The sequence below is a fragment of the Marmota flaviventris genome, chromosome 1 (assembly GCF_047511675.1).
Source record: "Marmota flaviventris isolate mMarFla1 chromosome 1, mMarFla1.hap1, whole genome shotgun sequence".
Lineage (NCBI taxonomy): Eukaryota > Metazoa > Chordata > Mammalia > Rodentia > Sciuridae > Marmota > Marmota flaviventris.
In genome coordinates this window covers 209,327,735-209,355,389 of record NC_092498.1, presented here as the reverse complement: position 1 = coordinate 209,355,389, position 27,655 = coordinate 209,327,735, and the positions used below count along the sequence as shown (strand labels likewise).

The following is a 27,655-nucleotide window of genomic DNA, read 5'->3' as shown; positions in this document are numbered from 1 at the left end:
GGAGAATCGGTCAGGAGGGACGAGGAATATCCCATGCTGGAAGGGTGAGATGGGAGAGAGAGAGAGAGAGAGAGAGCGAGAGAGAGAGAGAGAGAGAGAGAGAGAGAGCGCCCAGGCTGGAAAGAACTTCCTGGAAGCTCCCAAGTGGATGGAGGGTCTTGAGTGGAATGAAAGAGTCAGAAGGAGAGTGTTGGTAGGAGTTCTGGGAGGAACGCAGTTAGAACTCGGGTGAGACGGGCTGCAGCAACTGCGCTACCCCATGGAGGGGAGATAGAGGAGTCAGAAAGGGAGAATTCATTCTACTTTCCAGGAGGCCAATTCCCAGGAGGTGTCCTGGCAGAGCACCCGGGGTCCACCGCAACCCTGATTGGTCTGGGTGGGGTGCGTTTCCCCCCCCAACACACCCAAGGGATTTCCGGACTCTCAAGGGCCAATTCCCTGGTTCTGGTGAGTTGGGGTTCAGGCGCTCATGGGAGGGGGGCACTTACCAATCTGCAGGTCGGTGGTGGATGTCAGGCAGGCGATCAGAGGAGTGGACTGTGAGAGGAATTGTCAGGCATGGAGTTTGGGAATGGCGTTCCATCTTTAGCAATGGGATCCACATCCTGGGTTTCATCCTGGGTTTCAGCACCAATGTAGGAACTGCAGGAAAAGCTCCGTAAACTCAACAAGCCAAGCAACCATTTACCTGCCTGAGATTTTATTAGAGAGACCATAGTGTCCAGTCACAGAAGAGAAGGGGGAGGGGGGAGAGAGAGAGAGGGAGAGGGACAGGGGGAGGGAGAGGGGAAGGGAGGGAGAGAGAGAGAGAGAGAGAGAGAGAGAGAGAGAGAGAGAGAGAGAGAGAGAATGAACAGGGTGTTGATATTTATGGGCTCAATGTGGGGTGAGGGGGAGCATGGGGGAGTGGGAGTGGGCTGTTACTTCTTTATTGTCTGAGAGTTTGCACCACTTCAGGGATTGGAGGTTTGCCATTCATAGGGAATGGAGGTGATGGTTTGCACACCATTCAGTACGTTACAGACCTAAGCTCCTGGAACAGAAGCTCTGGGGGCACCATCTTTACCAACACCTGTGAGAATGGCATCCCTGGGTTTGGGGGTGCAGTACCTGCTTCAAACCCATGGTGAGTGTAAAACCTTTACATTGGCTTGGGCCGATGACTGCACAAAGGCAAACAAATTCTGAGATGGTCCCCTTTTCCCTATGAGGCAGGAGGATGTCCTGGCAGGCCTTACCTGTGTTCTCCAATGCTAGCTGCTTACCAACCAACTCACAGGCACCTGAGTCCCCCATGGACCTGTGAGCTGCTTGGTACAAGCACTCTACAAAGTCGGAGAATGGATATTCTGCGCCCTGTTTTATCTTAGTCAAACTAGATTAGACTGATCCCGGGAAGAAATTGGCTGCCAGGCCTTGTTTGCACGTGAATTATTCTGATCATAAACCGCCAATCATAGTTGAACTGCCTCTCTAAATCTGCAAATTCACCTGTTCCCATCAATATCTCCAAAGGAGTCTCACGATTCTGTCTCATGTTTCTCTCAAAATGCTCGGTACAAAAATCGGTCCAGTAAGACCCCCAGAGAAGGCAGTCACCGCCATTCAGACAAGCCCTGGCCATGGACACCCAGTCATTGGGCAGAAGGGGTTTTTGGCAAACCGAGTAGAGCAAGCTTTGTATAAATGGAGAATTAGGGTCATGAGTACCACAAGCATTTTTAATTCTTTTAAGGTTTTAAAAGGAATGATAGTGTGTATGCAGACTCGCTGCTTTTGCTCGTTAACCCTATTCAAAAACTGGAAGGAGCTGAAAACCTGTAAGGTCACCATGGGGGTGACCAGGGTGTACAGGTGGAGGTCAACACCCCTGTCCAGGACGCACGTGTCCCTGTGGAGCTGAGGTAGACCCCCAGGCAGGTTCCATAGAACAGGGAGACAACTGAGAGGTGAGAACTGCAGGTTGAAAAGGACTTACAAATCCCTCCTGCTGTGGAGATCCACAGGACAGAAGCCACAATTTTAGAATAAGAAAAACAGATCCCAGAAAGAGGGAAAAACCCCTTGATGCCTGTCACTGTGTACAATATGACACTACTGATGAAGGTATGAGCAGGCGAGCTTGAGGACCTCAGGGAATTCACAGAAATAGTGTGGGATTTCCACATCTGTGCAGAAGGAGAGCCTCAGTCCACTCACACTCTCAGGAAGGGCTCCCAGCACACTGATGAGCCAGCTCAGGAGAAGAGCTCATCACAGAGCTTGGGGCTCATGAGGACGATGTAGTGCAGGGGCCATTAGATGGCCATGAAGTGGTCCTAGGCCATCACAGTAAGAAGTCCCATGTCCAGCAGTCCAAAAATGGTGAAGAAGTACATCTGGGTGATGCAGCCTGCATAGGTAATGGCCTTGCTCTGTGTCTGGATGTTCACCAGCATGTTGGGGATGGTGGTGGAGGTGAAGCAGATGCCAGAAAAGGACAGGTTGGAGAGGAGGAAGTACATGGGCGTGTGCAGGTGGGGGTCTGAGATGATGGCCAGGATGATGAGCAGGTTCCCAAAGATGGTCACCAGGTACAAGGACAGGAACAGCCCAGAGAGAACCGACTGAATCTCTGGCTTCTCAGAAAGTCCCTGGAGGAGAAATCCTGGAGTCCCTGTGTGGTTTTCTGGTTTCCATGTAAACTAAACTTCCCCAGGGGAGAAGCGGCAGCTAGAGGACGTCCACGGCCACCTCAGGACCCTGGCTGCCTGGGCGTGGACCCAGTGCTCTAGGAGGCATTGGCTTGGTGGCCCCTCCTCTGCTGTGGGTCACACTGGGGTTCCTTAGTGACACTAGTTCCCTTTTGTTGCCACCACCAGCTGGAAATCCCAGTCAGCAAACCTAATTTAGTCCCCAAAGCTGACTGGACCTAGGTGACTCCCCTGCACCTGGTCAGAGCCTTCCTGATCTCAGGTGTCTTTGGAATGACTTTTGTGCTTCACTTTGAAATGTCCTGGTAATAATCACCATTTAGGTGAAATGTTAAAAGCTGGGTCTGTATAATTCCCATTAATGATGAGGAAGCCAGATTTTCTATAGGCTTGATTAATATTTAATTAAAAAGTATAATGGACCAATCAATGAAGAAATTGACTCACCCAGTTCATCACCCAGAAATATCATCAGTAATTTTGAAATCTCACCTATTTGCAATGCATATGAATTATTGGGAATCTCATGGAAATAAATGTGCCAAAAATTTTTCCAAGTCTATGTTAACCCTGATACCAAACGACAACTGCTTGTTCTGTAGAAGCACTACAAGACAAAGCATCCAGTATTTGCATTAATTAGCACAAATAGAAAAAGTAACAAAGTATATTCATGCAGTGTCCACGAGGTGTTCATGAAGCCTTTTGTCCAATCCAGATGTCCATTGGGCCTTTTTCCTTCCTTGGAGGGGCATGGACCATAGTCACATAGGTCCTGACTTAAAAATAGCCTTTTTGTAAGTTTCTTAGCAAATATCTGCAGGTGCTGTTTGTACTCACTGCCCAGGAAGTGACCCAGGCCCATTTCCCTGTCTTCCCAGTCTTGTCTCCTACTCTTTACTTCTTACTTTACTAACATGTCTGTCAGGAAATTATCTGGGGATTAATTTTCTTGGCAATTTGGCCTCTACATGACTATGGAAGATCTTTAGTGGAATATGGCATTCTGGGGAGGCTTCCACATCCTCAGAAGCCCACGTCCCACATAGAGCAAGGTCTCTTCCTTGTATGCACCACAATATTTTATTTTTATAATTTTTTTCTATTTATATTTTATTTTTTCTCAAAAATTTTAAGGCGAGTTCTATTCCTTTTGAATGCTGTGGTTGTGAGCATCCTGGGAGGCTGGTTATTTTCTATAATTTTTGCATGGAAGAGGCCTCATAGGAAGGGTGGGCAGTAGAAGAACGTTTAACAGAGAAACTGAGGAATTGGGCTGCAGATGGCATCTGGATGTTGAGTTTGCCCAGCACCATGTTGGGCATGGACAGATTTCAGGTTCTGCAGGTGTTGAATGTCGATCATGTCCTCCAAGAATCCCTTTGCATGGCCAACACCATGGATTTCTTGAAACACACAGCACAGAGTCTTCATCCTGTTCTAATGGCTCAAAAAATGACTGTTCAGATTTTCCATGGGGAAGGAGGATGTAGCTCCAATGATCTTTCTAATTAGTCTGGAATGATAATTATTGAAAAATGACATGAGATTATGGAAAATAACTCAAGTTCCATTTAAAAAAGGAAAGAAAAGTTTTGTTAGATAAAGAGATTGTAGCTGCTCATGTACAAACAAGAATGTGAGATGATGGGTAAGTTAATTTCCTTTATTACAGTAACCATTTTATTTTCTGTATATTCACGTGGCACACAGCAAATGTACACAATGAATTTTTAAATTATAGCTGTTAAGCTGTTGTGCCTGGGAGATGACCACTGGAAGGTCTTAGCTACCATCCCGCTCCCTAATTTTTAAAATTTTCAATTGACAAATAATAATCATCTACCTTTATGGGGTATGATGTTGCATGCACACACACACACACACACACACATACACACACACAAACACTTCAATCACAATATTTTCTTGCCTAATGGATTTATGAGGGCATGATCAAGAGGCCACATGAGATTTCATTTTGCTGATTTTGGACTTTCTCAGAAGTGAGGCTGATTCACTGGAGCCTTATGAATGCTGTGCTTCAGAAAATTATTCAGAACTGGTTACAAGACAAATGTTTTGTTTTTATGAAATGAGCCAAGGGAGGGTTTCCAAAATGAGAGGAGAGAGTCCAGCAACTGAAACCCTGGAGATGCCCGGTTTAAGGAGACACTGGAAGATAAAATGACATCAGGCCACCAATAGAGTAGACCTTTGCGGTCCAGTGCCCAAGATGGTAGAAACACCTGATCAGATCACCTGAATTTCAGAAGCCTTCGTTCCCCAACTGACGGCTTCCTATTTTCCAGATAAAAAGTTGCCGTTTCTTTTCCTCAATGTGTATATCATTCCTAGGGCTGTGGTGGAGGGAGGGGGGTGAATCTATTCAGTTATCTACAACCAGAGGAAGATTTTGACAGCTCCCTGAGAGAGAAAGCCAACCTATGTAATTGGCGTGATAGACAAAATAATGACCCCACAGACGTCCACACCCTAATCCCATAGCCTGTGTCACCATGCCTGGAAAAGGACCTCTCAAGAAGGAGTATGTTAAAGATTAATAAAAATGTAATTTTACATTAAATCTACTTAGATGGCATATATTAATGGTATTATGTGATGTTTCCCTGCCTGTCTACAGTGTGAGTGTTTACATAAGGTTAAACATAACTATCTCTTCCAACATGCATTAGTTATTTGTGGTAAAAACTCTCAAAATCCTTTCTTTGTATTTTAAAGAGACTTGATGCTGGGATGGAGCCCGGGGCCTTGCATGTGCAGGCAAGGGCCTCCCACTGAGTGGTCCCCAGACCTTCAGAGCTGTTGGAAAGGCACAGCACACTTTGTGGTCTAGTGACCTATTGTGCGCCACACCAGAGAGCTTCTTTCTCCTGACTGTAACTTAGTACCCCCTGATCAAGCTTTTCCCACCCCCTCCTCCCAGCCTCTGGGAACCACTGTTCTGCTCTTTGTTTCTATGAGATCAATGTTTGCATTTCACATATCTGTGGGATCATGCATGTTAAGCATCTTGATATGAGAAAATCATCCTGGATTGTCCAGGTGAGTCTAAGGTCATCACCAGCGTCTTTAGGAGACTCAGACAAGGGTGGGGATACAATGATAGTAAGCAGGAACTTGGTGGGTGGGAGGGAGGGAGAGAGAATCATGTAAGGTCAGCGCACAGGCAGGCATGATGGTGGAGTCCAGGAGACAGGGGAAGCATGGTCTGTGGACAGGAGGAGGGAAATCCTGCCAATACCAGGGAACGTGAGCTCCGGGAGCAGGGAGTGACCCTACCGTGCTGGGTCTGGAGGTGTTGGACACAGCCTTGCTAGACAGAGTGTAGGCCTCGGGTTCAGTTGTCCATTTCCTGATCTTCTTGAGCCATGTCCTATACTGCTCCTGGACCTGCAGAGGCAACCCTCGCTCGGGGTCGGCTCAAAGAGTGGGGTGCCGGTGGGGAGGCATTGGAGGGAGCTAGGCAGGGGTACCTGTTGGCTGAGGAGGCAGTACACCAGGAAGATGAAGAAGCCCTGCGGGCTGTTGACGATGGTGAAGAGGTAGGCCATGACGGGGGCCACAGGGCCCACCTGCAGGACACCCAGACACCAGGTGCAGCCCAAGATGAAGAGATGAGCCATTGCTTTAAATGTCAGCATCCTAGGTTGAGGGAGAATGGAGGCTTATAATGCACCCACAACAAAATCAGGCTATTCCCCTCTCCACCCATGGATGCATCTATTCTCCCCTGTAAGCGATTTCTTGGACTGAACTCTGATCTTTACTCTCAATGATACCCCACAATAGAAATGCCATTTTGGGTCCAGGACAGTGATACTGCATAAGGTTAGTTCCAAAAAGTCATTTTCCATGAAGATCCCTAATTTCATTAACCAGTGTTACTGAGGATTCCCTGTGCTAGGGCTTGGACATAAATCACAAAGAGAGGCTGAGGGCAGAGGTGCACACCTGTAGCCCCAGCTCCTCATGAGGCTGAGGCAAGAGGGTCACACAGCCTCAGAAACACAGTGAGGCCCTATCTTAGAAAACAAACACAGGACAGAATTTCTGTTTTCATTAATCGTATGCTCTGTTCAAGTGTCTAATACAACTAAATAATGATATGCAAAAATTTGAAAGGTTAATCAGAGGAACCCAGAAGAAAGAGCAAGAATTTTACACAAGATGCTGAGTGAAGTAACAACCCTGCCCCCTGGAGGACTGAACTGGAGTAGTGTTTATCTACAGGGAGGAACAGTTAGTTATAGGGTGGGAAGGATTCTGAGCTGAGGGTGGGGCAAGAAAGTGCAGCCTGAGATGTGGCGACTGTCAGGAGAACAACAATGCTCTTGGCACTTCTGCTGTGGAAGAGCTGAAAAAGAGTCCAATCAGCCAACGCCAATTCCTTCTGAGGCTGAGGGAGTCACAAGCTTTGATCAGAGATGGAGGCATTTTGGGACATCAGCAGCAGAGCCCTGAGTCTAAGATGGCAGGCATAGAAGGGCAGCTGTACTAATTATGGGCCTCCCAGAGGGGCTGCTCAGGCACATGGCTTTGTTCTTGGGCATCATTCATGTCTGTGGGGTTGTGTCCCCTGCTCCATCACACCTTGTGTTCTGGAGGGTGGACACATCTCTGTTGATGGAGGACAGCTTGCTCTTCACAATCCAGAGTGTCATCAGGAAGAAAACCATATTGACCTTCAAGAAACCACAAAGGAAAGACAGCAGCATGAATCTGACATAATTTTCCTGTGTACATATATGACAACATCACAGTGAATCCCACCATCATGTACATTCATGAGAATGGGCTCCTAACTGGATAAGGTATATTCCATGCTTGTGGAATTGTATCTGAATGGATGCTACCTTCACGTATAACTAAAAAGAACCCCCCCAAAAGAAACCACAGGAGGTTTATGAATATCTTCTTTTCCCTTTTGCAGTTCTGTGTAGGGAAACCAGACCCTAGTGCATGCCAGGCAAGCTCTCTGCTTTTGAGCTACACACAAATCCCCCACAGCAAAGTTTTATTGAATAAAAATTTAAATCTCTTATCTCTCCATTGTAGCCCATGTAGCTTTTAGTATTTGACAATAGCATTAGAATTTGTAGATGCAGAAGTCTTAGAAAACCCAACCCAACCCATAACAATCCAGGGATAGTCCTGTTCTCATCACCATCCTTATAATCCTGCTCTTCTAGTGACCCTCATGTGGACAGCAAGGAACTCTGATGACATCACTCACACAAGAGATGGCACAGGCAGGTCCAAGGAAGCCCCACACAAACCCCTGTTCTGGATTGAGCCAGCACCTGAGTAAGAGAGAGAACAACATCACTTTGCTGTGTTCATGTATGACTCCACGACCAGTGTCACTCCACACATGCACAACCACAAGGACTGGAAGCCAGACTCCCTGTATGTGTGATATGTCACAGTACACTCTACTGCCATGTATATCTAAAAAGAACAAATGAGAAATTAACAAAGAGAGAGAATAAGTGCATTGATCCTTGAAGACAGAGAGCAGTTATTTCGATCTCTTCCTTCATTTCCTCAACAAACATTGAGTGTCTGGGTGGTAGGCTTTCTGTTTGGCTCTGAAGATACCAAGAAAGTAAACATGGTTGTATATCTCCCAAGTCTCACCTCCAGTAGGATACACACTGTAGGCACATTGTAACAATAAAGCAAATATGGAAGGTTCTGAGGATGAATCACTGGAGGGCATATTAAGGTCTGTGTCTGTGGGATTAAGATGGTTAAGGGGAATTCCCCAAGGAAATCACATGTTAACGGAGACATGAAGATGGGTGGGTGTTACTGAGGTAGTCAGCTCTGGAGCAGGGGAGAGGACTGTGAACATGGTCACAGTGCTTGAGACTCTTGTGAACCTGACATCGTTTTAAGGGCTAGTCTTGCCCCATTCAATAGAGTTGCTTTTTTTCTGCTGCTAAACTTACCCAATGACCAGAATTCTTTCATGTATTTATAGATGTGAAGTCCATGTACCATAAAATTCACTCCATTGAAAGTGCACACTTTTGTTACATTGTCATGTGGTGTGCATGCACGAATATGTAGCAACAAATCCCATCATTATGTACAACTATAAAGCACCAATAAAAATGCAGAAAATTGAACTGCACAGTTTGTTTGAAGGAAACAGTGCTGTGTAGCCATCATCACAACCTAACTGTGGAACATTCTCAGAGCTCCAGAAAGAAACATGTGCACATCAGCACCCGTTCCTTCCTCCTGCTCCCACCCCTTACCTTGCCCCAGCCACAGGAATCTATTTTCTCTTATCAATTTGTTTCTTCTTGGCATTTCACATAATGGAGTCATGAAATGTGTGATCTTTAATGACTACATTCTTTCACTTAGCATGATGTTTTCAAGGTTCACTCATAATGCAGCATTTTAAAGATGAAATTCGCCCATGAACATATTAATTGTCTGTATTAGTGGAGCCCAGCATGGTATTTCCACCCAGGCCCTTCGTGTGAAGTGATTCAACCCAACCTCCCTTTTCTACTTTCCTTGACACTGCCCTGCACCCTTCCGGATCTCTTGAATTCACTATTTTCTACTTTCAGGTGGATTTATTTTTTAGCTTCCACAAATGTGAGACAACATATGGTACTTGTGTTTCTGTGCCTAGCTCATTTAACTTAATATAATGTCCTCCAGTTTTATCCCTGTTGCTGCAAATGTTAAATATTGTTCTTCTTTAAGGCTGAATAGTATTGCAGTGTGTGTGTGTGTGTGTGTGTGTGTGTGTGTATCTCACCTCTTCTTTCTCCATTCATCTGTGAGGGGCACGTGGGCTGATTCCGTGCCTCAGCTATTGTGGAGAGTGCAGCAACAAACTTGAGTTTGTGGATACCTGCTAGTTTTGCCTCCTTTGGGCACTTAACTAAATGGTCCTTCTATTTCCTCATTGATCAAATCAGGCTAATGAGAACATCTACTTGTAAGTAGAGAAGTGAGGATTATTTGAGTTAATACATATAAAAGTGGCTAGAGAAGCACCTGACATGAAATAAGCACCCTGTAAATCTTAACTACGACTCTATGTTTAATTTTTACTTTTGTAATTAAGTCCTTTTTATTCTGCATCATTAAAGTTTAATACTGTTATGATGAAATCCCTAGGACTGACATGTGAGTTTAAGCAATAAGACCTTCCACGGGAGAAGATGAAGACTACTCTCCCTTTCTGATTGCATATCCTCCTGTCACCGAGATAACCACAATCACAAGTTTGGTGATTATCTTTGTCTATCAGTTTGATTATTTCAATCAAATCTACTTTCCCCACTGAGGAATTGGGATTTGGATAAAAAGTAGGTTAAATGAAAACAAAAAAGTCCTAAGCATTTCTTTTGCTTTTATATTTGCTATTTCTAGGAGAGAGATTTTGTTAATTAATTAATCCTTACTATAATTTTTCACAGGAAAGATGCCCTAGGGGTTACTAGTTAGTGTTGCTGTCCATCTTAAGCTCTGAAATACTCAAAATGCTACTTTGGTTCAAGTGATGGCTGTGGACATGCTCGAGAGGAGAAGGACAAGTGGGGTCCGCATTTACCGAGCAGGGGTGCCATACAGGTGAGGTCTGGTTGCTGCAGACACGGCCACGATGGTGGCCGGGACTCCGTAGCCCACAGGGAACATGAGCCTTTTCATGAGCCTGTTTCTGCTGGAGGAACTGAGCACAGTCAGGTTCCGTGCGGTGAGGAAGAGGAACAGCCCCTCCAGCAGCATCCAGGTGAAGGAGGCCAGGTAGAGGTAGTGCAGGGCGCCCGCGGTAACCGCGCACAGCACCTGGGGAGGAGAGAGACCCCGGGGCAGCGTCAGGGTGTGCCGTGGCCCAGCAGGCCTCCTGCGCCCTGTGGCGGGGAATTCTGCAGTGCACCAGGCGCTGCACTGTGGTGCTTCAGCCATGGGCTGCGTGTGTGCTCCCATAGATCACAGCAGAGCTGGAAAGGGCCTCCTGCCTAGTGACTTCACAACCTTCCAGCACTGCCCTGCTGAGTTCCTCATGCAGTAGTGGTGACGTCACAGCCTCCCAGCGCCGCCTTGTGGCATTCCTCATGCAGTAGTGGTGATGTTCTTGTGAACCAACCCCTGCACTGCTGGTTATGGAACAGCAGGGTTACACAAGGACAGGCAGGATCTAATACTTACAAATGGCATCCAATGGTCATGTGACAGCTTATGCACTTACTGCACTATGCTTTTCACATTATTTTAGAAGTGACTGTAGTTCACAGGGTTTAGTATCTTGTCTCCAAATGGTGCTGATCCTGGGAACAGCTAAGGGCGCACATTGAATGACAGTATCAGTAGCTGGATATTCTCCCATCCCTGGGCTCTTAAGAGACAGAAGGTCACTAAAGAATACTGTGCATCAAAGCAGAGAAGATAATCAACCCAGAAGGTGGGCAGACCTACAAGCAGCAGGAAAGAGCAAGGAGCACACCCCACAGCCCACAGCACTCCAACAACCAACTCTGTAGGCACGACAGCAGAGCAAATGTTGGAGAAGAATTTTGAAAGCTCCTAGTTACAATGTTGAACGAGCTGAAAGAAGATGTAAGGGATGAACCTGGAGAAGATACAGGAAGTGGAGGATCATTTCAATGAAGCCAGATTCTAAAAATGAATCAAATAGAAATTCTGAAAACAAAGGACTCGATTAACCAAATTAAAAATTAAAAACCTCCTGTTTCTCCTGGTAAAAAGTGTCTGGTGTAAAACGGGGTGCAGCGTGACACCTGCCCAGTTGCCTCCTTCGTGTCTCCTGATTGAATCAGGAGGCCACGTATGGTGATTGACGGATGCCATCTATAGTTTGTGTCAGTTCACCCTACATGGTCCCCTAATGAAGGGACTTCCCCAGAATGCAAGCCCTGTTGCTAAGCAACAAGAGATGTAGGTGATGGGGTTGTAAAGAGGGTTCATTTTCTCGTTGAATCCATCAACGTGAAATGGGCATCGACCTCCTATGGACTTCCCTGGGACCCAGGCTGTTTGAATAGGAGCCCGGCAGCCTGGCTCCTGAGTTCAAGCACCCCTGGGCAGGCGGGGCGGGGACACCTGGGTACCTTGGGCTGGGTTCTGTTGATGGCCGTGAGGAAGATCAGGTGGGCCAGCAGGAGGCAGAGCGAGAGCTGCAGGTGCAGGGAGGTGCTGGTGTTCTGGATGGCTCTGCACAGGAGGAAGGTGAGGGCCGCCAGGACCAGGCACAGCAGTGACACGCCCAGCCCCACACAGGTGATGATGCTCAGCACAGGGTCGTCGTCCTGGGGCAGAGGGAGGAGCCTTCACAGCCACGTGCCCTGCTGTGGGGTAGGAACCCCTCCGCTATCTGTGTCATTTGGTGCAGCAGATTCAGGAATGGAGGGACCGGGTCCAGGTGTGAAGCTGATGGGGGAGGGGCTCCAGGTTCAGAAGGTTGGACTGTAAGGTTTTCTGAATGGAGCAGCTAAGTGGCTAGAAGGGCCCGGATGTGTAGAGTCCTTACTGAGGGAGGAGACCCGGGATTCCTGACTTTGGGGCACAGTAAGGTGTCTGTTGATATGTAAGCGGGTGTGTGTGAAGCCCATGCTGAGGGTCCCTCTGTCCTGTCCCATGAGGCCACAGGGCACAACCTGCACCTCAGTGTCCAGGCATTAACCTCCCATCCCAGACACCACTGGCCTCAGTCCAGCTCTGCCTGTTCCTTACTGGCCACAAGTCCCTGTGAAGTTAGAATTAGATTCTTGCTTAAAAATTAAAATTAATGATAACAGTAGCTTAAAATTCACCTTTCCCCCACTTCTTTCTGAAAATCATCTTAAAGCCTTGAGGGTATTTAAAAGCCCACCATCAATTCTATTTCAATGTAATTGAGGGGAAGAGGAGTAAAGAGGAAAGAGGGAGGGAAATGTTCAAATGGTAAATAATGAAGGTAAAATTTCAAAGCAGGTGCATCTGGATCAAGTGCACACAGATGTTGTTTGTGTGGATTTTGTTTTTGCAACATATCTGTAAATTTGAAATGGTTTCCCAAGAAAATGTTTGAAAACAAAGTACAAACCCTGCAGGTGATGTTTCTGCATGCTACATTTGAGACCTTGGTGCAAAGACAAAATTGGGAAATTAGGAGGCAGGCAGGGGAGGAGCAGAGGGAAAGAATGAAACCTGATAAATGAAACAGAGGCAAAACTTTCAAAATAGATGGCTCTGGGTAAAGAGTAATGGGGTGGTGGGTTTTCTTTTCATTTCCTCATGGTTTTAAGAGGACTTGGAGAAATAGGTGGGAAAGTGTAAATTTTAAGTTACCATCATCATTAACTTCCTTCCTTTAACCAAGTATCTGATCTGTTTATTCTATTTTTGTTCTTGAAACATATCTAAAAAAATGAAATTGCTTCCTAAGAAAGCATTTAAAAATAAACAGTCCTTCAGGTGATATTAACATGTGCTGAATTTTGAGATCATCTGATATAAAGACAAAATCTAATTTCCGTAATATATAAAAAGCTCCTGAAAATCAACAGCACGTATTTCAATAAGCCAATAGGAAGATGGACCAAGGATATGCAAAAAATTGTTTACAGAGGCAGAAATAGAAATGGTTCTTAAAGAAGATGTTCCATTCCACTCCTGCTAAAAGGACACAAGTATTTCCCTAGATATATTGACCTCTCACATAGACAAGGACCCCCAAAACTTGATAGTTAACCCTGCAGTGAGGTATAAGTCATCACCCACCTTCATGTAATCCTGGTGGGATTGTTACCAGGTTCAGCCTCTCTTTGTTGAAATGTGGCAGTGTCTATTTATGTGCAGTCATGAATTAGAACAAATAGACATTCTGCATGCACACTCAAATAGGAGATAAATGAAGCATGTGGACATTTTTGCAATATTCTTTGTGTTAACAAATGATAAGAATTTGACAGTCTATTTACAGTCAATTCACACAATGGAATGCAATGTGTCCTTAGAAGTAATGGTGAAGCCGTTAGTACACAGCATTTGAAGAATCTCCAATATGTAAAGAAAAAAAAATGTAAACCACATGAGCAAATATAGCTGTCAACATTATGAGGATGAAAAGAACCAAAGAATAAACTCAGGGGGGCTGGGGTTACAGAGGTAGAGTGCTTGCCTGGCACTTGTGAGGTTCTGGGTATGATACTCAGCACTACATTAAAAAATAAATCAAATAAATATATTGTGTCCATCTTTAAAAATAATCTAAAAAAGAATAAACACATGTTTTGTGGATATGCCTGAGACAGCCCTAGGAGAGTGCAGGGGACACTGAGAGCCCTGGTTGTCTGAGGCTGGAGGAACTCTATGCCTAATGGTGGGGGTGAGAGACCCCTCCATGTTTCCTCTATCATCCAGTCTGAAATTTGAAGCATAAACACATGCCTCTTGCATGAATAAAGAAGCACTTGACACATGAGAGTGCGCTACTGGGTGAGGTGGCAGTGAGGTCTTGGAATGTGCAGACTCCTGGGGCGGAGGCACTTGGCTGAGATTTTGTTATGCCCATAGTCACAGGGTGCTCACAGTAAACGCCCATAACTTGGGCTCAACTGAGAGTCTGAACCTGGGGAAGCAGAAGTGTACACTCACCTGGCTAGAGGAGGAGGTAAACAGCCCCCGGTCCAGCCATCCTCCCTGACTCTTCTGACCCCCTCTGACCTCAACTTCACCAGACCTTCCTTTTTTGTAAACCTGAAACCCCAATTACTGTTGTCTTACAGACCCTGGTGGTAAGTAGAATTCTAACTTGGTCTTCATATGTCCACCCCCTGCTGTTACACAAATCTTCTTCTAATTATTCAATTCTCTGATAAACTAGGTGTTGCTGTAGAGGGATTTTGCAGGTGGAATTTGGGTCTCTATCTGTTGACTTTTAGATTAGGGAGTTTATTCTCCTGGATCTGGTCTGATCAGGCAATTGCTTTAAAGATCTGGACTCTTTCTGGGAAAACAGTTTCAAAACTTGAGAGGGATTCCATACGATGGACATTTTCATGCGGGAACACTGGTTTTTGTGAGAAAATCTACAAGAGGGCCATAGGAGAGGAAATGTGGGTGGCTCTTAGGAACTGAGTGTGGTCCCCCCTGACAGCTGCTAAGAGAAGGGAACTGAACTCTGCCTGCAACCAGGGAGCTGGAGGAGGGCTGCAAGACCCAGGACAGACTGCGGCCCTGGCTGATGTGATCTTGTCAGTCTTTTAGAACCTGTACAAGGAACTCATCCCCTTGTGCTGGGTTGCTGACCCACAGAAACTGCGAGGGAACAAATTGATTTTACTTCAGCAACGACATTTGCATAAGTGTGTTTTGCAGCAATCAATGCTGAAGGCAGCCTCTCACCTGCACGTGGTAGTGGGCCATGAGGACGGCAAAGCTGCTGAGGTGGGTACAGTGGCAGGTGGTGCTGCCATCTCCAGTGCCCACTGTTCTGCAGCCTGCAGTGGCCCAGTGACCACATCCATTCTGGCTGTGGTCCCAGAAGACACAGAGCACCTCATGCCTTGGTGCAGGTGTCACCAGCTGTAGTAACAGGACAGGGGTGTGAGCTGGTCTTCCTGTGCTCAGAGATGCTGACCCAGGAAGGGCTGGCTTTCATGTGTGGGGTGCACCTGTGGGGAGTCCTGCTGAACCTCAAGGTTAAGAGGACAACAAGGGTGTGCCTGGGCCGGGGGCTCTTCCCACACCTTGGTCCTCATCCCCCCACTCACATTGTGGGAGAAGGTGAAGGTAACTGATGAGCTGAGGTTCTGGGTGTTGTTGCTGCTCAAAAAGGCTGAGACGACATCTGAGAGCAGGACAGAGGAGACTCTCGGCAGCAAGTCCTTGTGTGTCCCATGGGGAGCCACCTGCTTCTCAGGCTCCAGGACCAGGGGAGCCTCGGCCAGCAGCTTGGCCATCCCTGGGGTGGAGACCAAGCCCACCACAGAAGGGCCTGCAGGATGAGGCCACGGGTGAGTCTCAGGGTCTCCTCTCGGGCCTCCTCCTTAGATGGCCTCTGCTCATTTTGAATTGTTGTATTATAATGATACATAATAGTGGGACTTGCTGCTCCACATTCACACGTGCACACAACAGAATGTGGCCTCATCACTCCCCAGAACCTCCCCTTTGGACGCTCTTCTAGTGACCTCTTCCCACCCACATCACCCTTTAGTCTTGAATTCTGTATTTTGGGCATCTTTTTCCATCCTGAGGCCTCTTCCAAACAGGATGGTACTGGTGTAAGGTGGATATCCCACCTTTTCCCCATCTCAGATGTTACCTCTGTGAACAGATTCCTGTGCCAGATTCCAGTTCAGCTGCATCTTTGCCTGATTCTGACTCAAGGTGACATTGCCATCTCCTCGCTCCTGCACCTCTAGGGACAGTTCTATGATTTGTGGGAATAAGAAGAGTTATGTTAGGAATATATATGTGTATATGTGGATATTGTATATGTACATGGGTATGTCCATATATCAAGGACCTACGTGTAACTTCCAATTCACTATAACCACACACATGCATATATGTACATAATAATTCTTTGTTTCTTCAGATTTTATGTATATGTGTATATATGTGTTATGCATACATGTGTATAAACATATACATATATGAAATCTGAAGTTACAAAAAATTATAACAGTAAGAGCAAAATGTGCACCAACAAATTATATAACCTATATGAAATGGATAAATTCTTATGGACACACAAACTACCAAACTGACTCAAGAATAAGTAGAAAATCTGAAGAGACATTAATGGATAAGAATATTGAATCAATAATGAAAAACCTCCCTGATGAACATCCCAGATCAGATGGCTTTGATTGTGAATTTTACCAGCCATTTATGTTAAAGTGAACACAAATTCTTTGAATTCTTTCTAAACTCTTTCAAACAATAGAAGAGGGGAGAGCATCTAGTAATTCCTGGAGGCCAATATTAGTCTGATGCCAAAACCAGATAAAGACATCCCGAGAAAAGAAAACAAGAGACCTATATCTCTCATGAACATAGACACAACAATCTCTTACAAAATATTAGGAATAAATTTAACTTAGAGACTCAGGACTTGTACATAGAGAACTACAGGGATTTGAAAGGCATTAAAGACCCCAAATGAATACAAGGACACCTTGTGTTCATGGATGGGGAAACTATATTGGTAAGACGGCCACATGCCCCAAAGAGATCTACAGGGTCAATGTCATCCCTATCCATGTCCCAACAGCCATTAATATTATAATTTGCTTAAATAGAAAAACTCACCTTAAAACTAACACAGCATTTCAAGAGATCCAAGTAGTTAAAGCATGGCTGAAAAGAGCAACAAAGGGGGAGAACTCACACTTCTTTATTTCAGAACTGACGGCAAATGAGCAGAGCCCAAAGCAGCGTGGTACTGGCATGAAGACAGAGGGAAAGGTGAGCCCAGAAATAAACCTACACCTCTGTGGTCAATTGCCTTTCAGCCAGGGGACCAAGACTATTCAATGGGCATAAGAACAGTCTCTTCAATGATTGATGAGGGATTACTGGATATCCAAGGAAAAAGAAGGAAGTGGGACCCCTACCTCACACTACACACACAGATTAACTCAAAATAAAACAAAGTCTAAGAACTGAAGCCCATAGGAAGAAATATAGTGGTGTATTTCTGACCCTGGATTTAGCAATTGATTGTTAGATATGACACTGAATGTACAAGCCATGAAGGAGAAAGTAGATAAATTAGACGTCCTCAAAATTCAAAACATCTGACATTAAAGTGACATGGTACCAAAGATATTAAAACATGTGGCAGCCACTCTGAATGATTCGCATTGTCCTTCCCTGAGTGGAGAGGCTTTGACTGGTCACTACATCTCACAGTGACCTGGACATTGTCCTGGTCTGGAGTTTGAGGACATGTCTTCAGACGTAGGCATGTCACCCCATGGACTGAGCTATGCTCATCTGTACCTTTGTGATACTATCTCTTTGCCCTGTTTTAGATGAAATATTTCATGGAAACACCCTTTGTGTGTCCCCTTTTCTTGCTCTGCCTTTGGGAGTGGCCCTCCTAGATGTCAGTCAACCTGCTGACAGCAGACATCAGGAAGCTAGACTCAACCTCCTGAAACCTGTCCCCTTGACTCATTTAAATGGCTTCTCCTCAATAAAAGGGGTCAGCACCTGATCCCTCTCTTTCCATGGACCCCTAAGGTCAGAGGAGCTGTCACAGGACCCCAAAGAAAAAGGTATGTCTGTCTCTTGTGTGATTATTTCGTGCAGCTCAGTTCATCTGGAGCGACCCTGAGTGTTTTAGTCGTGAGGAACACGACCAAGAGATAATCCATAGGATGGAGAAAGCATTTCCAAGGTGCACATCTCATCTCCTGTCAAAATAGATGAAAAGCTCTTACAACTCAACAACCAAAGGACCAACCCAATCACAAATGCACAAAGGATCTGAATAGACATTTCTATAAAAAGATCCACAAATGGCCCAGAGGCTCATGAAAAGATGCTAACCATCACCCGTCACCAGGGAGATGCAACTCAACCAGTAATGAGACATCACCTCACATGCACTAGAACAGCCGTGATAAAAACCAAATGAATCAGAAGTAACATGTTTAGCTGAGGCCATGGAGAGGCCACTCTTGCACCCCTCTGGTGGTACTATGAAATAGTGTGGCCATTCTGCAAACTGTCTGGTGGTTCCCCCAAAACTACACATGGAATTACCATGTTACCTACCAAATCCAGTCCTTACACATACACCAAAGCACTGAGAAGAGTTATTCAAACAAACACTTATACATCAATATTCACAATAGCCAAGAAATGGAACCAACCCAGATGTTCATCAGTGGCTGAGTGGGTCAGCTCAACACCCATAGGATGGAATCATATTCAGCCATGAAAAGGGATGGAGTGATGCTATGCCATGCTCAACAGGATTATTCTAGGAGAAAGAAGCTAGAGAGACAGGTCACACTTTGTATGATTGCTTTTTACTAAATGGTGGAATAGGCAGCCCCATTAAGACAGCAAGTAGGTGAGTGGATGCCAGGGTTGGGGGAGGGGAGGAATGAGGGATGAAAGCTGAGGAGGCACTGCGTTTGATTTTGGAGAAAACTGTCTTAGAAATGGAGGTGATGTCTGCATCAGTTTGTGAATGTTCTTGATTCCACTGAAATGTCAAACTGGTGGATTTTAAATGGTGAACTTAATTGGTGAAATTGTTAAGTGAATTTTACCACAAACAATGAATACCTACATATCAAGCAAGATTAATTTATATTACTCCAAAATAGTTTTTTGAAGCTGTTTCTATTTTGTAACATAAAATTCTTTAAATGTTTTTTTTTAGTTGTAGATGGACACAATACCTTTGCTTTATTCACTTATTTGTATGTGGTGCTGAGGATCAAACCCTGTGCCTCTAGGCAAGTGCTCTACCACTGAGCTACAACCCCAGCCCCCTAAAATCCCTTATTGTCATTTTCTGCTGATAATGTATACTATACTGTAAATGTGTACTATTTTTGGTTTTCTGCCTTTTTCACTGTTGTGATTATTTATGTGAGTCACTGAGGTACAGTGTGGCCACTCAGCTCTAGGGGGATCAGAAGAGGATGACGAAAGGAACAGGGGCTGGTACAGCCCCAGGGACTTACGTGTGCCTGCAGAATAATTGAAGGTTGCTGTCCCCTCAGGCAGACCCTGGCTCAGGTGTCTCAGGTCACTCTCTAGGTCTGCCAGCAGGTGAGTGGCCACACAATGCTTCTGTGAGGGGGGCAGGGTCTCCAGGTCCCCAGGGGTCTCCAAGAGCTCATCCACATCCTGCATGATCCTCTGGAGGGATGGGGGCACAGAGCAGGTGGACTCGGGCCAGAAGGTCCACATGAAGAGCTTGACTACTCAGCCCCAGAGAGCAGACCCAGACACTGTCCAGTTTGGAATAGAGAGAGCATGGTTTGGGACTCCCTGTGTCGTCCTTACTCCTCAGAGGTCAGCCCTGGTTTGTGATTGTCAAGGATGACAAAACCCAAGACCAGGATGAGAGCAAGAGGACAGACAGTGCACGTGGGCGTCCAACAGTGTGTGTGGCTCCTAGTGTCCTATTCCACCTGCCCTGGGAGAGTGGCCAGCTCAGAGCAGGACCTCACTGTGCTTGGGCCTGTTCCCTTTCCCCCAGACCACAGCTGCCCCCCCCCCCCATGGGAGGTCTCCCCCTACTTCCCCTGGATCCTGCCCTTACCTGGATGGTGTCCTTGGCCGCGACTGGCTTGAAATCCTTGTGCAGATTGTTGACTTTGTCAAAGAAGTGGGAGAGACTCTGGGGAGGTGAGATGAGGGGTCACCGGTGGGTGGGAAGCTCAGGGTCAAGGGGTGGACAGGGTGCTGCCCTAGTGATTTCCACCTCCCTGTCCTGGCTGGGGCGCTCACCTGGCTGTGGACTCCAGGGGGCAGAGGCCAGGTGAAGAACGGCATGACTGCAGGGACAGGACAGTGGTTCATTAGGAGGTGTGCACGTGTGCGTGCGTGGGTGTGTTTGAGCATGTGCACGTGGGTGTGCACGTGTGTGTGGGGTGGGGGAGGTTCTGGGGTCAGGGCAGGCTGGGTACCTTTGCAGATGGTGCTGTTCCGGCCATTGATTCTCCCAGGAATCAGCTCCCAGCCTGGGCGGCAGTGGCACTGGTATGATCCCAGGGTGTTGGTGCAGATGGTGGACTGGTGGCACTGATGCTGCCCAGAGCTGCACTCGTCCACATCTGGGGACACAGACAGAGAGTTTGGTCCCCACCTGAGCCACGACCAGTGCTCTCTGCCATCTGAACTCCATTCCCTTCTTCCTGCCATTAATGCCCTGCCTGGACTGTGGTGCGGCCACCTGGAGACCCACACCCTTGTGAGGTGGGCGCCAGATCAAGGGGTGTGCGAGGCCCTGTGCGCTCCTAGTCTGCCCTTTGCAGGTTCAGGTTGTGAGGCTGTGGAAACTCGTCACCCAGTTAGTCACTAGCTGTAGCCCGGGGCCCCGGGAACCTCCTGTCAGACCCTAGCTCCTCCCCGCAGGACCCCATCTGTCTGTGTCCAGCCCCTGGAGCATTAGCTGGAGCAGGCGCAGGTGCCGCAGCAGTGGACGTAGTCGGTTTGCCCGGGAGGGCTGCGATCCCGGCTGGTCTGCGGGCCTCTGAGTGTGGCCTCTGAGCCCGCACCTTCGCACACGGTGTTGTTGGGGCCGTTGGGGAATCCAGGGATCGGCTTCCAGCCAGGTCGGCAGCGGCACTGGTAGCCGCCCACTTGGTTGAGGCAGTGGGTGGATTTGTGGCACGGGTTTTGTCCAGAGGTGCATTCATTCACATCTAGGACAAAGCAGGGGTCAGTCCCCGCCCCTGACCGGCTCCCACACCCCCGCTCACTGCACCCCACTTCTCCATCTTGTTGCCGCCACAAACCAAGGACCTCAACATGTACCTAACTAGCGACCTTCAGCTTCACCTTCAGAGCACCTCAGGTGGCCTCCCTGCATGAAGGGCACAGTGATGACCCTGGTCTCCAGTTTACAGGTGCCAGGAGGGAAACTGGGCCGGGGGTGGAACTTCCTGACCAAGGACTCTGGTCGCCCTCTTTCTGGCCATGGTGGATGCTCCTTGTCAGAACTGAAAGTGACTCTCTTTTACTCTCAGGTGACAGACCAGGGAAGAGCTGAGGCCAGATGGCCCTGCAGCCTCCCTTAGGCTGAGCCTGAGCCCCTGGACCTGTGGGAACCTCAAGTCTTCTCCTTGGGCGCAGGACCTGCCTCTGCTGCACCCCTGGATCCTGTCCACCCTCAGGGGTCCTCCTGGGGCCTCTACCTGTGCACAGCTTCGGGTCCTCTGGGTTCAGCTCAAAGCCAGGCAGACACTGGCAGGTGTAGCTGCCCTGAGTGTTGGTGCAGGTGCTGCGGCCCTTGCAGATTCTGGGGTTCTGCTTACATTCGTCCACGTCTGCAAGAGGAAGAAGAGGGGTTGGATGTGGGCAGCCGGCAGCTGCCAGGTATGTGATTAGTGATAAGGCCCCAGGGTTAGGTCCCCAGGACAAAAACAAACAACTAGAAAACCAAAAGCCCCAGGTGCCCAGGCCCCAGTAGGTCCCACCTGCCCCCTTGATCGTCCCCAGGAATCCCCCAGCTCCTAGTGTGGCACTCAGAACTGTGGGTGGACACTGACAGGCCTTTCCAAGGTGCCCAGCTTGTCTCTGGGGAGTCTTGCTGTCACCACCCCTGGAGGAGGTTCCCCCTTATCAGAGATGGCCACAGACAGGAAATGAGGAAGCTTCTGGAAGCAGCTCCCAGCGGAGGCCCTGGGGGTGTTTCCTGGCGTCTTATCTCTCCTGGTCTCTAAACGTGAGGGGAACATGCTCAGGAAGCAGGTCCCCTTTGAGTGCCACAGGGACCCACAGGACAGAGGCCTGAGGTGAATGGCCAAAACAGCAGCCTCAGAGAACCCAAGACAGGAGTGAGTGACAGCTCATGGCAGATGGCCCTGGGTGTCCCAGAAATGGGCCAAAGATTCCCTGAGCCCAGAGGATTCCTGGGGTCAGGATGAGGCAGGGAGGGCTTCTGGTCTCCTGGACCCATTTTTGCACCTGAGGATGCCCTGCTGGGACCCCTCATCCAGGCTGTGTGGATCAACAGCAGGACTGGCCAGGACAGGGGCTGATGCACCCTAAGGGTCCCTTCCAGCCCCCAGGGTGTGATCACAGTCCCCTCCCCTGTTCCCAGCTGGTAGCAATAGCTGCATATGTGTGCCATAGGTGGAGGGGACAAGGTGGTGGGTGTTGCATGGGGACAGCTGGGAATGAGGTGCAGCAGCACCCCCAGGGGACCTTCCACCAACTCCCACATTTCCCCCACATCCTGGGCACAGCCTCCCCCACTAGGTCCCTGGGTTCCCCAGTAATGAGCCACTGAGAGCCCCCACCTCAGGGATCTCTGGGGCTCCAGGCTCTTGGGGGCAGGTACAAGGAGGGCTCCAAGAGAGGAAATGGTTTTGCTGATCCCATGCTCCTCACAGATGGCCAGTCCAGGCTTTGGACCCAGGGAGCTGATCCCTGCCTCTGACCTTGGCCTTCACACCACCCTCCCTCTCTGTGCTGGTGGGACAGTGGCCTGGAGTGGGCACCACCTGTGTCAACCAGGGCCTTGGCCCCTGAATGCCACAGGATACCTCTGTCCCAGTCCTCTGGCTGACACCCCTGGATCCAGGGGACAATGCTGAGGTGGGCGTGGAGTGGAAGCTCCTCATCCCCCCCAGACCTAAGGGCAGGTGAGCACAACTCCTGGGGCCCAGGCCCTGTTCAGCTCAGAAGCCATTGCTAACAGCACTTTCTGGGAGTCAGAACCTGCTCAGTGCCTTTGAATCTCAATCCCCTCCTTATGACTATCCCCTCTCCCCCTTTCTTCCCCTGATGCTGGGGACTGAGCCAGGGACTCGCACCTGCTAGACAAGTGCTCTACCACTGACATATGCTCGAGTCCATGACTCCCCTTCTGCAGATGGACACACTGAAGCATAGAGAGGTGAGGTGACCTGTCTGAAGTCACACAGTGAACCAAGAGCAAAGCTACCTCTGGTTTTGGTTTTGATTTTCTGCAGTGCTGGGGAGGGAGCCCAGGGCCCTGCTCATGCCAGGAAAGTTGTCTGCCCAGGAGCCACACCCCAGCCTCTACCTTTGTTTATAGCTTTAGAAGATAGGGGCTCCTTCCTGTGGTTTTCTTTTTCTTTTCTCTCTCTCACTTCCCCCCCCCCCCCAGACATGGGGTCTCTCTGTTTTCCAGCCTGGGTTGGACTCCTGGGCTCCAGTGATCCTCCTGCCTCAGCCTCCCAAGTAGCTGAGACCATAGGCACAGGCCACTGTGCCTGGCTTTTTTTTTTTTTTTTTTTAACAGAAAACACCAATGATGTTGTGACATCTCACATGCCCACAGGGTTTCCTGATAAGCACCCTGGCCATCATCATGGGAAGAGATATCAGATTGGGGCCAAGCAGCTGGTCCCAGAGTGCCCTGACCCTCCCCTGCCTCTGGTGCTGGTGACACGTGCACGCACAGCTGCCCCATCTCACAGTCCAGGCGCTGAGGCTATAACTGAGTGCTGTTCCCACATCAGCTCTGGTGCCCTGAACTGCATGTGGGGTGAGGGTGAGGGGTGGGCCTTACCTTGACATGTGTTCTCTCTCTCATTAGTGAACTTTTTTGCCCCAGAAAGGAGCCCATAGCCTGGGCTGCACATGCAGTAGTAGCTCCCCTCCACATTCTGGCAGTCAGAATAATTTCCACAGGACACTTTCATGGGCGGCACACATTCATTGATGTCTGCAACATAACAGGAACAAGGGTCACCTCCCAAAGGTGTGTGGTCTCTCAGGCAAGAGACTCCTGTTCCCTAGCTGGCCACCCAGCATGGGGTTTCATGTGGAGTTAGTATCTATTGGAGAGAATCTTGGGATTCACTGCTGAGACTGTGCTTTGCCTGGAGCAAGCCTTTCCTGAAGACCACACAGTCTGCTCTGTTCAACTCAGTCCTCTGGCTGACACTCCCAGTTTGGACACAGGGGACAATGCCAAGGTTGGGGGTGGTTATAAGCTGAGAGTCACCTTCCCCAGACCTAAGGGCAGGCTGAGACCAACTCCTGGGGCCCAGGTCCTCTCTGAGCAGGAAGCCATGTGATTCCCTGGTCTCTCTGCCATCTTACTCTTTCCTTTATCTTTTTTGTCTTTGATGATGGCCTTGAGGTCAAAAGCTCAGCCCTTGAACTTTACTCATGACCACAGTTGCACTGGGCACCTGCAGTCTCTGATGTGCCTCTGCCCCTCCCCCGTCCTCTTTACCATCACAGATCTCCAGGGGGTCAGTGAAGATCTCTGTAGATGAAGAGGCAAACCCTGGCTTGCAGCGACAGGCGGTGGCATTGACACATTCTGAGTTAGGAGGGCACCAGGGGTTACAGGCTGTGGGGGCACAGACTGGTTAGAGGCTGGGAAGGGGCAATGTGGTCCCCAGAGGAGGGTCCTAGGAGGTGGGGAGTTGCCCTGAGCCTTCCTGCCCAGGCCTCTCCTCCCTGGGCTGCGGGTGCAGGGCCCCTCCCAGGCTCTGGCTGTGGACACGCTGCTCCCCACACACTTACCCTGAGAGCCCTGGGCTCCAGCTCTGGAGAGACCCAGCAGGACACACAGCAGCCCTGCGACACAGAGAGGGCGGGTCAGTGGGCCCAGCAGGGAGAGGAGGCCGGAGGTGATGCACTGGAGGGCAGGGGCTGTGGATCCTCCTGGGCTCAGACCTGGTCCACTCCTCAGAAGGAGCCCAGGTGGCACCTCCCAGAGGGTATGGGGGATGGGAAGGGGGCTGAGCCTGGCAAGCTCTGGGCTCCAGCCGTGGTTCTCCTGGCCTGTGGGTGGGGGACTGGAGCCTGGTGGCCCTGGTTCAGACCCTGGAGCACAGGTAGGCTGCCTCATTGCCCTGCCTCAGTTTCCCTTTCTGTGGAATGGGGACAAGATGACACCCACGTCCTAGGGTCATGGGAACAAACCCCAGTGTGTCAGGGTGTTTACCACCATCGCTGACCTTTAGTTAGGAAGGGAGGGTCAGGGCCAGCTGTTCCCTCAGTTCCCCTGCCTTGTCTCTCAGGTGCTCTGGCCCTGTCCCCTTCCTCAAGGACACACATCACACCAGCCACCTGGCCTGCAGCTGTGGCTGGAGCACCTGAGAGCCACATCTGCCACCACCACTGTCAGCCCATGGCCTGTCCTGGGACCCCATGGTGCTCTATTACCCCCCAACAGGAAGGTGCTGTGGGCAGGTGCTGGGCTCAGGCTGGGGGGCCTCCTCCTGCTGTTCCTGCCTCTCAGCAGCTGCCCCCTCCCAGGGCACATCCTGGGGACCCTCCTCAATCAATGGGGCCTTAGGTACATGAGCCTCTTGCTCTTTAACAGAGAGACAGGCGAGGAGTCAAAGAGAGTCTGGTTCTCAATCCCTAAAATAAAGTCTGGGGGTATTGGTGGTTCCTTCTTGGTCAGTTTATCTAATGCGCTGCCCGGACATCTGGTCCGGCTCTAAACATTGCCGTGAGGCCTTCATCAGAGGAGACCCCATTGAATGTGAAGACTGCAAGGAAAGCAGGATCCCCTCTCCTGTGTGGGGTCATCTAACCCATGGAGGCCCTAAGAGACCAAGACTGGCCCCCTGAGGAGGACGGAGCTCTGGCCCAGACTGCTTCTGGACCTGAGATGGAACATCAGCTCCTCCCTGGCCGCCATCCTTCCACCTCCTCCCTGGTCTCCATCCTGCCACCTCCTCCCTGGTCTCCATCCTGCCACCTCCTCCCTGGTCTCCATCCTGCACCTACCTGGCAGAGTCTGGACTTCTCAGCCTGCACAATTGCATGAGCCATGTCCAAAAAATAACCATCTTACCCTCTCTCTGTAGTGCCCCATTGGTCCTGTTTATCCAGAGAGCCCAATGACAAATGCCCACTATGTCCTAAAGTTTGAGCTAGGGAGGAACTTTGTAATAACAACTTTCTCCTTTGAGAACTTAATAATTAAAAAAAAAAGAGCTGACATCCTTTACAAATACCCTGCCTGCTCTCCCTAACAGGGACAGTGAGAAAATCAGGCAGAAATGAAGCAAAGGACTTGCTGGTGGCTCCTAGCTCCCTTTCTTGCTTGTCACACACATTTCATGATTCGACTTACCGTGGACCAGTCTTAGACATCTGCTCCTCATGGTGCCGAGACCAGCCAGCTCAGTGACGGAGGACGTTTGGTTCTGGTTGTAGTTGAGAATGCTTCCTGCTTAAATATGACTCGTGATGAAGTTGACCACAAAGAGGAAATCATGGTCTGGATGCTTTCTTCCTATGATCAGTTCCCTGGTGAATTTCTCAGTTCTCAGAGGTTTGTTGCCAAATGTTTGCTTAGTTTGGGTAATAATTGTGCTGAAGATCTCCTGGGGGTGACTCCCATCTTTCAAGACAGGAAGGTGGGACATTGTGTATTAGAAGCTCAGGCATGAAGGATCATTCTCCTGGTCTTCTTGCCCTGTAAGGACCATGGTTTAGAATGAATAGACTTATCTAGTTATTACCTATCACTACACTTACTTGTGTAACTTACATGAAAACAAGGCTCATGATTAAATATAGAACTCAAGGCTTCAGTAGATGGGACAGGAGAAGTCAAACAGCCCAACACATGACTCTCCTCTTGGGCAGGGAGAAGGTGCATCTGTGTAAGTTTGTGTCTTACTGTTTCCTTTCCACCAAAAACACCGTGTTCCCAACCAGAGGCAAGACTTGGCATTCCCAACACTCACACCTGGAAAGTCTGAGAAGGCAGGCCCTGCAGAGCCACCTGGTCCCCATACTACTATTGTGTGTTACAAATTTTAGCATTATTTTTTCTGTATTTATCTTTTCATAATCACATTGAAATAAAATGGGTAATTGCTGTGAAAAATCAAACTATTCTTTTGAATACCCGGAAGACACCATATTCTTTGCAGTCTTTATTTTTAAGTGTACTAGTGTTCCATGCATACAATGTAGGTTTGAATGTCCCTACCCCCAGGTTACACCAAATTCTGTATTGCTTCCTGGCCCAATCTGCGTTCACTTGCAGAAATCTCATCTGTTATGAATATGATATGTGTTCTCCCTCATAAGCCCTAAGCTGATGTTTGTAACAAATTATATTAAAAAAACCTATTGAAAAAAATCTCATTACTAATGGGGTTGTTATATTTTTAAATCACTGCTCCTAAACTCAGGCTCTTCACCTTGCACCTGTAAAAGATACAATATTATACTAGAAGTATTAACTTGACAAAACCATATGCATTGTATTTCGACTTGCCTTTCCCATTCAACTTTGTGTACTGGAGGTT

General features: G+C 48.4%; 1 protein-coding gene and 1 pseudogene across 1 annotated transcript; both read right to left on the bottom strand.

The window, feature by feature from the left end:
• Window positions 1-459: 459 nt before the first annotated feature.
• On the bottom strand, window positions 460-3,149 carry LOC114107695 (olfactory receptor 7A10-like; annotated as a pseudogene).
• A 608-nt stretch (window positions 3,150-3,757) lies between these two features.
• LOC139707845 (adhesion G protein-coupled receptor E2-like) lies at window positions 3,758-26,162 on the bottom strand. The gene is made up of 20 exons (XM_071619762.1): window positions 26,118-26,162; window positions 24,900-25,014; window positions 24,604-24,723; window positions 23,932-24,087; window positions 21,587-21,718; window positions 20,948-21,094; window positions 20,357-20,503; window positions 20,178-20,224; window positions 19,990-20,067; window positions 19,406-19,583; window positions 16,018-16,125; window positions 15,464-15,687; window positions 15,096-15,275; window positions 11,819-12,016; window positions 10,300-10,535; window positions 7,951-8,017; window positions 7,308-7,399; window positions 6,191-6,359; window positions 5,997-6,107; window positions 3,758-4,209 (listed from the first exon to the last, which is right to left on the bottom strand). Exons 1-20 carry the CDS (start codon window positions 26,160-26,162, stop codon window positions 4,201-4,203), a joined length of 2,559 nt encoding a protein of 852 aa, XP_071475863.1. The 3' UTR covers window positions 3,758-4,200.
• Between the last annotated feature and the right edge of the window lie 1,493 nt (window positions 26,163-27,655).

What these genes read in the sequence shown, in the direction of transcription:
- LOC139707845 (XM_071619762.1), bottom strand. Translation starts at nt 26,162, where the DNA reads ATGGCTCATGCAATTGTGCAGGCTGAGAAGTCCAGACTCTGCCAG. An exon ending in CCCCCTGGAGATCTGTGATG is followed by an intron (nt 24,088 to 24,603) that starts GTAAAGAGGACG and finishes GTTATGTTGCAG; the next exon opens with ACATCAATGAATGTGTGCCG. An exon ending in GAACAGCACCATCTGCAAAG is followed by an intron (nt 20,225 to 20,356) that starts GTACCCAGCCTG and finishes CTGTCCCTGCAG; the next exon opens with TCATGCCGTTCTTCACCTGG.